General features: G+C 35.1%; 2 protein-coding genes and 1 pseudogene across 6 annotated transcripts in view; 1 reads left to right on the forward strand and 2 right to left on the reverse strand.

Annotated features, from left to right (window-relative positions):
- LOC122246815 (peroxisomal trans-2-enoyl-CoA reductase) overlaps positions 1 to 5855 on the forward strand; it is a 9659-nt gene extending 3804 nt beyond the window's left edge. For all 4 annotated transcript variants that reach the window (XM_043005578.2, XM_086544592.1, XM_043005577.2 and 1 more), the window contains exons 3-8: positions 1 to 62; positions 293 to 453; positions 749 to 873; positions 3566 to 3727; positions 4139 to 4253; positions 5491 to 5855. The exon at positions 1 to 62 is cut by the window's left edge and continues 62 nt beyond it. In XM_043005578.2, the coding sequence (XP_042861512.1) occupies positions 1 to 62; positions 293 to 453; positions 749 to 873; positions 3566 to 3727; positions 4139 to 4253; positions 5491 to 5576 (711 nt within the window). In that variant the 3' untranslated portion in view covers positions 5577 to 5855. The remainder of the gene's footprint in view (positions 63 to 292; positions 454 to 748; positions 874 to 3565; positions 3728 to 4138; positions 4254 to 5490) is intronic.
- Positions 5856 to 7345: 1490 nt separating this feature from the next.
- LOC122246817 (elongation factor 1-beta pseudogene) lies at positions 7346 to 10400 on the reverse strand (annotated as a pseudogene). Its single transcript, XR_015191668.1, has one exon. The product of XR_015191668.1 is annotated as an elongation factor 1-beta pseudogene (transcript).
- A 1576-nt stretch (positions 10401 to 11976) lies between these two features.
- Positions 11977 to 12500, reverse strand: part of awd (nucleoside diphosphate kinase) — a 1804-nt gene continuing 1280 nt past the window's right edge. Inside the window, exons 2-3 of the mRNA XM_043005580.2 lie at positions 12430 to 12500; positions 11977 to 12285 (exon numbers count right to left, since the gene is read on the reverse strand). The exon at positions 12430 to 12500 is cut by the window's right edge and continues 144 nt beyond it. Of these exons, the coding sequence (XP_042861514.1) occupies positions 12168 to 12285; positions 12430 to 12500 (189 nt within the window). The 3' untranslated portion in view covers positions 11977 to 12167. The remainder of the gene's footprint in view (positions 12286 to 12429) is intronic.

The raw sequence follows: 12500 nt of genomic DNA on the forward strand, positions 1-12500 counted from the left end.
GATCCCAATGGTGGTGTTTTACATACAAGGGTCTGCAACATCAGACAGGAAGAACAAGTCAAGTAAGTTTTAGTAATATTGATTTTTGTCAAGTGTATTGACCTCTGTGTGTTGGGGTGGGGGTGGCCATATTTAGGCATGGTTAGGTAAGGATGGAGAGGCCTCAGGACAAACTTTACCAAAATCCCTGTGTAATGTATTGAAATTTCTGTGATTGTGTTAAAATTAATGTGATGTTGAATTAGATGTACACTGATGGACACTGATCTCAGAGAGCCTTTGCACTTTACAGAAACCTGATCTCTTCCACAATAAAGGAACTGGGCAGAATAGATATCCTTGTGAATAATGGAGGAGGCCAGTTCCCTTCCCCAGTGTCCAACATGAGTCTCAAGGGATGGAATGCTGTCATTGAGACTAATCTTACAGGAACATTTCTCATGTGTAGGGAAAGTAAGTTTATTTTTGTTTTCTTCATTTTTTTTTCCTTGTTATTGACAGTACTAGACATGCAGTATGAAGGTTGATTGGTGAGATATATATGGAGATTGATAAAAAGGTAACATATAATCAATAAAATTTTGTTTACTTATGTTGTATTTGCAGTTTCTTGTTGAATTAACTGATTTCTAAGTTTTTCAGCAGACTGTATGTGTTATAACTGCATTTGTATCTATACCTATATTTTTGGAAATTATTGAACTTATTTGTGTAATACTTATTTAATTTTTTATGTGCATCACCTTAGCATATGAACAGTGGATGAGTGACCATGGTGGTGTGATCGTAAACATCATTGCTGACATGTTTCGAGGGTTTCCGATGATGGCACACACTGGAGCTGCTCGTTCTGCTGTTGATAACTTGACCAAGGTTTAACTAGAGGCTTGTACTGTTTAATCTATACAAAATTTTTATATAAGAATGCAAGTATTTTATAAGGAATTGAGAAATAAAAATGTTTAGTTTTTTAAAGAGAAACTGAAACAGAAAGAGTTAATTCATTGCAGACGGGGGATAGATGCACTTGCCCAGTCTCTAGGATGAGTTTTATTTCAGAGCAAGGCAGCTTCACACAACATACTTTGACTTTTCCCACTCTCTTTCAGTCACTCATTGTAAAACTAAATCCATTTTTGTTTTAATTTTTGTGTATTTTATTGTCTTTAGAGACTAATATATGCCACATGACAGGCACTATCAATGCTGTATGTCAGCTTATTATTATAGATGTATTGTTGTTTAACCCACTGCGGACGGGTGTCATGACATACATGACGTAGGAGCTTTGGCCTGACAACGGGCGTCCTGACATACATGACGTTCGGGGATTTTGGATCACTGTGCTATTTTATTTTGCTATGAAAAAGGAATGAGTGATGATGGCTACTGCAGTCATAATTACTATAATTACCGTAATACCGTGCTAGCTTAACGTCCAAAACCTAGATGGCACCACTTTTTCCTAGCACCAGCAGGAGAGAGAGCCTTGAATGGCACCCATCCACGGTCTCTAGCAAGCACTGTCTCTATAGAGCGATGGCACACACGAAGTTGATGAACCCTTGCTCAAAACTACCGCCGATGAAGGATGTGCAGTCAGAACGGGAAGAGGAAGGTGACTCAATCCATACCCAGTGTCTAAAATGTACTCCTGTGCCAATATGGATGCCTTTCACTGTGGCACTCACAGTCACAAGCACAGGTTTCATTCCTCTTCCCTACCTCTTCTTGTTATCTTTATTGTAGGTGGTTATATGTTTCGTATTCGTTCATGACAGCACAAAAATACGAAAAAAATATAGTTGCCTTTTGTCCTCCCATAAAACAGCAATACTTCTATCACACTGAGTATAAAGAAAATAATGAGCTAATATGGATAATATACTACAATTTTAGTCTACTGCAGCACTGGTAGAGCCTGTCATATGGCACATATAAGTCTCTAAACTCAATAAAATACACAAAAAAACAAAACACAAAAAACGCTCTAGTTTTTCAATGAATGACTGAAAGAGAGTGGGAAGATTCAAATTATAATGTTTCAAGCAGTCTCTCTTTAAAATAAAACTTATCCTGGAGGCTGGGCAAGCAAATTTATCCCCGTCTGCAATGGGTTAATGGGAGGACAAAAAGCAACTTTTTCTTTTCTTATTTGTGTAGTCATGAACGAATATGAAACAAATAACCATCTACATTGAAGATACCATGAAGAAGTAAGGAAGAGGAAGGAAACGGTGAGTGCTACAATAAAAGGCATCCCTATTGGCACAGGAGCACATTTTAGACATAGAGCATGGTTTGAGTCACCTTCCTCTTTTCGTTCTACCTGCACATCTTTCATCAGCAGTACTTAGAGCAAGTAGTCAGTGACTTGCACAGTGATCCAAAATCCCCAAACACCACAAACGTCATGATGCCCATCGTCAGGCCAAAGCTCACATGTCATGTATGTCATAACACCCGTCCACAATGTGTTGATAGTGTATAGGGAATATGAAAAACAAAAAATTTTGTTTCTTCTCTTTTTTTTTCAATATGATTAAAAAAATGAAATTCATGTCTATTTATTATTTATTTAATTAAATTTGTTTTTATAGGGTCTAGTATTAACCCATTGCAGACGGGGATAAATTTGCTTGCCCAGCCTCCAGGATAGGTTTTATTTTAAAGAGAGACTGCTTGAAGCAATATAATCTGATTCTTCCCATTCTCTTTCAGTCATTCATTGTAAAACTAGAGCGGTTTTTGTGTTTTATTTTTTTGTGTATTTTATTGAGTTTAGAGACTTATATGTGCCATATGACAGGCTCTATCAGTGCTAAAACTGTAGCATATTATCCATATTAGCTCATTATTTTCTTTATACTCAGTGTGATAGAAGTATTGCTGGTTTATGGGAGGACAAAAGGCAACTTTATTTTTTCGTATTTTTGTGCTGTCATATAACCACCTACAATAAAGATAACAAGAAGAGGTAGGGAAGAGGAATGAAACCTGTGCTTGTGACAATGAGTGCCACAGTGAAAGGCATCCATATTGGCACAGGAGCACATTATAGACACTGGGTATGGATTGAGTCACCTTCCTCTTCCCGTTCTGCCTGCACATCCTTTATGTGCGGTACTTTTGAGCAAGAGTTCATCAACTTAGTGTGTGCCATCGCTCTATAAAGATGGTACTTGCTAGAGACCGTGGATGGGTGCCATTCAAGCCTTTCTCTCCTGCTGGTGCAAGGAAAAAGTGGTGCCATCTAGGTTTTGGACGTAAAGCTAGCACAGTATTACGGTAATTATAGTAATTATGACTGCAGTAGCCATCATCACTCATTCCTTTTTCATAGCAAAATAAAATAGCACAGTGATCCAAAATCCCCGAACGTCATGTACGTCATGACGCCCGTTGTCAGGCCAAAGCTCCTTCATCATGTTTGTCATGACACCCGTCCGCAGTGGGTTAACTAAGTTCAAACAACAAACAAATGATTGTGTTTCTCTTTATTTACTTGATTCACTTTATTCATGCTCTAAATCTTCATTGTGTTATTATCAATTAAACTTTTCAGAGTTTAGCAGTTGAGTGGGCACAGAGTGGTGTTCGGATAAATTCTGTAGCTCCCGGTAGCTCCATCTACTCCCCAACAGCTGCCAGGAATTACAATGAGGATAATATCTTTGAAAGGGCTCGTGCAGGCATTCCTACTAAACGTCTTGGAACACCACAAGAGGTAAGCACCATAGTATCAATATGGATTAGATATTAGTTGGTGTTTGACAAAGGTAATTATGGTTTTAGGGGTTTAATGAAGTATAAATGATTAATCTCTTGACTACAATGGCACCAAATTGATATCACTGCAATAAACCAAAGACTCTCAGTATTAGCAACTCCCACCCTAAGCCATAGTGATCTGTTTTTTATTGGCACATTGAAAACACATTTATTCTAGGTGTCCTGAATTCAAACATATACACTAGCATGCATACAGTCAGTCAAACACATGCACTCAGATTACAAACTCACAGAATGACTTGCATACACATATACAAACATGAACAGAGAGACAAACAAAATAATGTTTACCCAAAATGCATGTTTTCCAAGAAGCAACTCTTTTTTTTCTTTTCTGTATGTTCAGGTTGCAAGTGCTGTGTGTTTCCTGCTGTCCCCAGGAGCTGCTTTTATATCTGGCGAGACTTTGAAGGTGGATGGAGGAGGCAGCCTTTATTCACCCCTTATGTGGCAGATTTCAGGTATTGCAGAATGCTTGTTTCACAAGTATTAACATTTTTGAAATGATTTTAATAATAATTATTATTTATATTTTTATTACTACTTAGTTGTTGTTTTTTGTATGTTTGTTTCATTATAGCTATAACTTTTGTGATGATGATGATGATGATGATAATTATTAAGAACTAAGACTAAAATGTTCAGTAGAAGTACCACAATAGAAATATGTCAGTCTGTAGTCTATTATTTGAGTTATTTGTCAAGTATTACTTGTGATTTTAGCTTTCTTAAACCTTACATGATGTGCATTTCATGGGGTCAAATATCATTCATTCTGCATATTTCCTTTTGTTGAAATTACTATCTATTTATTCCATCAGCTATAATTACCTATATACTAAATGCTAATTAGTATCACTTCACTAATCTGTCATATATAGACTCATCTGACAGTGTTGAAAATCAAATACTGACTCGGGCCTAAAGATGATCTAAAAGCTTTGAATACTTCCATTTAAAAGAAAAGATGAATGAGAATTTCACAAAGATAGGAATTTATGACTTTTTTTTTCTTCTACGTCACAATCATCCTAGCTATGTGGACAGTTGCTTATACTGTATGGTGCATAAATAGCATGTCCTCTTATTTCTGCTGAAAATACAGTCCATTTATGTATCAAATGTGATTACCTTTCACTACATAGAGAGATAGAAACAGAACCTTGATCAGCAAATCTGTGATGCAATTCACGAAGTGGTTGTGAATCAATAAATAGATAAGAAGTTATCCTTGGGTAACTATAACTGTAAAATTTTAGTTTAAAAAAATGTAAATATTTGGGTAAAAAGTAATATTTTTGTTGAAGAAAAAGAAGATTTTCTTTAAAAAGATTATATTAATATTTAGTTAATATAAATTATGTCTAAAAATAACACTTCCTGCTGTCCTTTTAAAGGATATTTTAAAGAATCTCACTGAAAATATATGTACAATGCATAGACAATTATACTTTAGCATGTGCAAGATTATTTTGATTTCATACAGAAACACATTGTTTTTATGATGGTGTGAAAGTTTTGTAGCATTTTACTGTTGTAATATTCCTTTTGTGACTATCTGAAAATGTAATGTTATTTATTTTTCAGACACTTTTAGTGTACACTTATTCAAGATCGTCCTAACTAGGTTCTTCAACTATCGTTTTTAATATTGAAAGTAGATTAATTCTTCACCTTTATATTCTTTACAACACACAGAGCACAAGAACTTACCAGCTTATCAGTGGACTTACAAACCTCCTGAGGAAGAAGAAAATGATACATCTACCAAAGCCAAGCTGTAGTAATTAGGCTTGAAAACAACAGCTGCGCATTTGTTCCTGTGGAAAACCGCTTACAGACCGTTCAGGATGTCTTTTGGAAATTCTTGGTATTGTTGTCTACATATTAAATTTGAAAATCAAGTATGAGTGCCAAGTTTCATAAAATTTTGTAGAAGAATGTTATGGAAAAGAAAATTGAATAAGTAATTATTTTGACAATATTCTTAGTTTTGCAATCATCTTCAATACTATGTACATATGGGTTCAGAAAAAAATATTTTTTAGAATAAATACATGCAATTATTAATTTGTTGTTTTTTTTTCATTTGTACAACAGGCAAATAGTCACTTGAAGTGGATAGTTGACCAGATTACTGCACCTTGCCTTTTAGATTTCTGTTTTAAGTTTCATCTAAGTACTTTCTGATACCAAGAAAACGGGTCAAGGTTAATTTCTTGTAGAAAATATCTTTCATGACATTTATAGGTGACCTTTCAATGCAAGCATAAAATAGGTAGCGAGATCTAGGAGAATTATAAAAGGAAAGTGCATAAATCAATATGGAAAATTGCAAAAGAATACATACAAATCTTAAGATACAAATGTTTGATTGAATTCTATTTTGGAGATTGCTTGATTATTAAAAATTATTTTCCGTTCAACAGCTAGCTCATCAGGTTTTTATTTTGGCGAGTCCCATTTCTGTCACTTTGTGAACGTTTTTGATGTCGCATATGTTTTGCCCTGTTATTAACCCTTTGATGATGGCGCGTTATACCCGTGTGACACGGCTAAATGCCCGATGACGGGGCGACGCACCAGTGTGATGTTCCCGATGCAATATTGCATAGGCCTGGCGTAGGGGGTTTCCACTTATCGCTGGGCCTGTCGGGATAGCGTTAAAGAGAAAAAATAGGACTTCTGAATTATATTTTTGGGGGCACTGTAATTACATTCCTAGTTATCTGCCAAAGGTTTAAAAGCCTGTTCTCAAAAAACAGAAGCTTGAAAGCCAGAATAGTGTTAGTTTTCATGAGCAGTAGTGATGGTTTCCACAAAAAATTCAGGAGGCTCAGTGACTGGGATTCTGTGTAGAACTGCCATTCAATAAATATGTTCTCTATTAAGATTTTGGCTTCCATTCATTGCTGTATAAATTCCATTTACTTATAAAGTATAAAGATGTTAACTTTTTCATAGATAGCTTAATGATTGCAAAAGACCATTATTGAAATCTCGTAATTTTTCCTTACTGATTGAGTTATCATGAAGGATATAGTTAGCAGCAAGGCAGTTAGTGGCTTCACAGTAAAATTAATATGTAGCTCTATATATAGGTTACAGAACTAAAATACTTTATTTTTTTATCTTTTTTTTATTCTTGCTAAATAAACTGAAATAAAAATAATATTCTTGAACACCTTATTGGCTCCCTTAACCCAGTTGGGGACGGTGGGGGTGTTGTACGCACGCCATTGCCCAGTTGCCGGCGCGGCAGGTATTGTATTGGCTATTTATTCATTTAATTAGGCCCTAATAAAAATCAAGCCCCGGCATTTGGACATTCTAGGCTAGAAATCCCCCGTCGGGAATGGGTTAAGAATTTAAAATGTATTTTTCCTTTTAAGGTCTGTTTTAGACTGTATTTATGATTTAATCTCCTAATAAAATACCAGTTTGACACGTGCACTTACTACTGATATGTTTTATATGATAGCATCATACATCACCCATCAATATTTTGTGGTATAAATTTTGTTTTGTTTTATTGTGAAACAAAGGCAGCTATAGGATCTTCATAATTGTTTTAATAGTTAATCAGTGTTATGTACTTGTATAAAGGTCTTTGGTCTTGACAAATACGACTCCTTTTATAGTGTATACAAACTTTCTTTCAAAATTAATTATTTCCATCAGCATTCACATCATTTGAAAAAGTCCAGTAGCACCAATGCTTATATAAATACCAAATGCCTATTCAGATCTTATTAAATGCCCCAATGTCAACAGATTGCACAAATTCTTCAAATTCGCATATCTTTTCGACCAGGTCATCTACAGAGACCTTTTCATCTTCTACAGTACACAAGATTGATAATTTGTTAATTCCAAAGGCAAGAGGGGATAGCTTGCTGGCACCCCACAAAAGACCATCCATCTTGATTGATCTAATCAATTCCTCCATTGCCTTCATATCCGTTTCATCATCCCACGGCTTAACATCAAGCATCACTGACGATTTTGCAATTGGCCCGGGTTTCTTGGACTTTTTCTCGGCATATGCTCTTAGTCTTTCTTCACGTACTCTTGCAACATCCAGGTCCTCCTCCTCATCAGAACCAAACAAGTCAAATTCATCATCTTTAACTACCGTATCTTCTTTTTGCTCTTCAATCTTGTCTGGTGCCGAACACCTACTTTTTGCAGCTGCTGTTGCTGATGTATTCTCCTCAATCAGCATACACAAATTTTTGTGCTCGTTCATTTTGTTTTCCAACAAAACTTGAGCATCTGTACAGTCTCCTCCCAGAGTTAACTTCAGCTCAACTCCTATAGACTGAATATGGTTATACCATCGAAGTACATGGTTGTATTTCTCATCTGGGGCTTTTCCCAAGGAAGAGAATACATCAACATCTAACTTGGAAGGTGCAAAGCCGGAGATGTAACTACGTTCTTCAAGGTAGTCATTCAAGCTCTGCAGCCCATGTGCAGTGTTCACATCACCAAAAATCTCCACTAACCTGCAAAATTGTCATGCTTAAGTGACCTATATATGAAGAACAACCAATATTCAGAGAATCTGCATCCAGCTGGCATCTCCACCATCACCTGATCTTATCTGAAAGGATATTCTTGCTTAAGCTGGAAAGCAATTTTTTTATATGTAAATCTGACCAACCCAATTACATTTTCATGACAAAAAATGATTCAGCACCTAAAATTATCTAAAGAAGGTCATTAGTGGCATTATGAAGAAGAGGAGTTTGTATCATTTTATTGCTTTTAATTTACCACACATTAAATCATTTATCAATAGAGCACATTTTGTCCATCAATTATTCCAAATATGCAATTAAAGGAAATAAGGTCTGCTACACTGTGTCAAGATTTGCAAACTATTTCCAAAAACTTACATCAATATACAAGTTGGTATCAAAGATTTTCATTTGGCTAATATACACAATAAAAGAAATAAAATATCCATTTTAGCTTGCTAATATTCTATGTTATATTTATAGTTAATACAATTGAAAGTAAACCAAATTAATTTCTAATAATAACATTAGGTCACTACATGATTAAGCTATGAAAAACCTGTTGAAATATATTTTGAATACCACATTCTTTCTAAACAAGATTAACCGTTGAAAACCTTTCATAACTGAAATTACATGAATGTGCAAAAATCTATATATACACCATATAATTTGTACGAAAGTCTCATAAAATACATGAAACTTAAAACAGAAAATTAAATATGTATAGGCATTTCAGGCCTATCAAATATATGGAAGGAGTTTGTCAATTGCCAAAGGTGTATACTGAAAATGCAAATCTTACAAGAAAACTGGTATTGCTGGCTAGAGAACTGTTAGCACCATTAGAGTATTAGAATTTCAATTTCTTAAAAACTATAAAGAACTATACAACTTCCAATTTGAACCTTAACTAGTACTGAAACTAATTGCTCTTAACTTTTCCATTGTTCCAATAAAAACCACGATTAAAAACTAATTTGTTCAAAACCTCTAACATATCCCTTACAGTACATTTATATATTTTTCTGCTTGAAATGAGTGGACTTGAACTTGCATGTTAAATTTTAACGTTTAATATCAGTGCCGACTTATACAAGAAACATTTCAATTCATAACCTAATATATAGAAAAAAGGTATCCTAATTATATATTTGGGCATTAGACATTTTAGTATTATCTGCCATCCGTCTTGTGCACACAACAAAAAAACAAAAACTGAAGGTAGTACATGTTACAAAATAACTGTACATCATAATCCAATAATGATACCAAGTTAAAATGTCCATGCCTCAGAATGGACACATTTAATGAAACTACATAGGAAAAAAGGCTTTACCTATGTAAATATGGAAGAATATATTCAGGTTAACACCATGTCACTATGTATAAACTTTGGCAAACCATTTTGCACTGCCATGCAATAGGGAACATATACAATATCAAATTCAGAATTTATGCCATGTTGCATGAATGAAATCCAGACATATATTACTTTTTTTTCCAATTGAATATACTATAGAGCTTGTGGACTTTCCAATGGATCTCTAAACAACCGGTTATGAAGAATATAAACATTGCATGGTTAATTTAAGTCCACTTATCCATAAATAGCACAAGCTAATCTGAATGCCATTATTTTTATTATACAGTATTCACCAAATTGTAATTCCTTAAAAAATGTTTTATTCTGTAGCTTCCTTCATGTAGAAATTATCATCATCAATAAGAATGCATTTAGATTTACTTACGTTCTGGAAAGTTTTTTTTTTTTTAATTACTATCAGTAGTAGATGAAAACAACTGTTGTTCAAATTAGTTAACAAAATACAACGTAGTGCCTTTAACGTCACTCAATTGCATCATTTGAAACATTAACTAAACCTGTTACAAGAGTAAGTATTGAATTTCATGATCAAAGTCTGAAATACATTTACAAAATGAAAGTTAGTTGCATTCAAAATATGACAAATTATACAATAATTATCCAGAACACAATTATATGAACTAATGCCATGATTTCTGTACTTTGTGTTCCAGCAAAGTCAAACCACCACCATTTTTTCCAGTAGAGAAAAAAAAAAAAAAAATTGATAGCCAGTCTGAAGTTTGACTACTTGCCATTAAGTTAACAGGCTATATCTTTTTATATATGGAGATATGGTGACTACTGCTATGCCACAAAGCATGGAGGGTTTATCTTCACTCAATACAATTATATTGATTACGACTAAAGATTGTGTGCTTACCTTTACCCACACTTCTTAAGCCATGTCCACACAAGGGGCAGTGCCCTTGTAGGAACAAACATTCAAGACACCAGAAGCAAGGTGTAAAGTGTTGCTAGAATGCACAGTTATCAGGCATATGACTATCATCAGGCAGTTTCAAAATCATCCACAGGCAATTTGATATTTACCCATGGTTGCCCACATGGGCACTGCCCCTCCTGTGGACAATGCTTAAGGCTCTGTACAGACAAGCAAGCTATATTTGACAAAAATCCTCAATGCGACATCAGAAATAGCAGCTTTGCTTGCCGTTTCTCCATTTCCATCACAATGAGCAAAGTTTGCCAAGCAACTCCTCTAGACAGCCTCATATATTAAGGTTTAACATTCTTAATAAATTACACTGTTAAACACTTAAATTAAAGTGGTGGCACAAGGTTACACAAGTAGGAACTGCTTCTTTGATGCAAGAATATTTAGAAAAGTTAGATGAAGCTTAAATGCAACCTGTATATTATCAGCTAGGAAGTTAATCATGCAATTTCTTAAAAGTAAACACTTCGTTAAAACAATTCCTATGTCTTCTTACTATTTGTGTAACATTGTTCATCTGGTATATCCTTATCCAATTATAAAGGCCACTAGCTCTGATCCAAGGAACACTTGAAGTGCTTCTTCGGGCAAGTAACAGCTGTTAGTTTTACTTGGAACAAAACAAAAGGAATATTTCTATACAAGATGCAGGTTAACATTAAAAATTGAAGTGGGGAGGGAGGGTATGTCAAGACATCTTGACTGTTGAAATGGGTTACATCTTAATCCAGTCCATGGAAACATAAGCAGTACTTTTACATGCAAAGCTTTAAACTGCTCGTGATAAGCAGACTTGTTCAGCAAACTTTGCTTATGTGACAAATGAGAAATAAGCAAAGCCTTGTGATTATGTTTACATGCAGTTTCTCCTTTGTATCACATCAAAGTTTGCAAGCAACATTGTCCACTTAAAAGGGACCTTAGAGAACATAAATAATGGAAACAAAAGGCAAGGTATGATTAAGTAATCTACATGCCACTTTTCAAAATAGATATAAAATTACACCATTGGGATTGCTATGTTTGAGTTAATACTGGACTACATGATTTAAACTGGTCAGTCAACTCATGCCATGCATATACTGTATCGACTTCAACCTATGTGACTTAAATAGGTTACAAGGTTTGCATGGTGTGAAGTAAAGGAATTTATTAATACTACTTAAACCTTGCATGCATCAGTTCCCCTTGATACACTGATCTCGGGAGCAATATTTTTTGGCACTGAAGTAATCCTATCTTGCCTCAAGAGTCCATCAAATAACCATGCTACATCTTTCCAGCCATCCTATGGGATATATCAAACAAGGATGAAAATGCAAAATAAAACGGCCAAATAAACGGATGTACATTTTTTATTATCAAATAAGCATGAGGAAGGGTGATCCTAAATGTGGTGAGTGGGTAAGTGGCACTCCTGACTTTAGAAAATTTGATATCACCGGGAACAGCTAGGTTTTGTGCCACTAAACCACCTACTGTAGCAACACAATATAGGCTGACTTCCTCCCTCAAATTTTCGCACGCCTTACTCGTAGATCCAGGACTCGTTGGACTGTGTCCAGGAAACAAGCTCCTCAGGCTTGAACCACAGAGCAATCTCCTTGTTGGCAGACTCAACAGAGTCAGAACCGTGGATAATGTTCCTGGAAAGGTACACTGCTTTAGTTTCTAGTTATTACAATGCTATAAAGTTAATAGGTTTTAGGATCTTAACATTCAAAAAAGCTTAAACAGAAATAAAAAGCACAATCAAGAAAATCCTTAAATGTAAAAGCAAAACTACTCACCTCCCAACTTCAATGCAGAAATCTCCGCGGATGGTGCCAGGCTTGGAGTCAGCTGGGCGAGTCTCTCCCAT

The sequence above is a fragment of the Penaeus japonicus genome, unplaced genomic scaffold, assembly GCF_977035675.1.
Source record: "Penaeus japonicus unplaced genomic scaffold, GWHDUDI00000001_assembly GWHDUDI00000015, whole genome shotgun sequence".
NCBI classification, from domain to species: domain Eukaryota; kingdom Metazoa; phylum Arthropoda; class Malacostraca; order Decapoda; family Penaeidae; genus Penaeus; species Penaeus japonicus.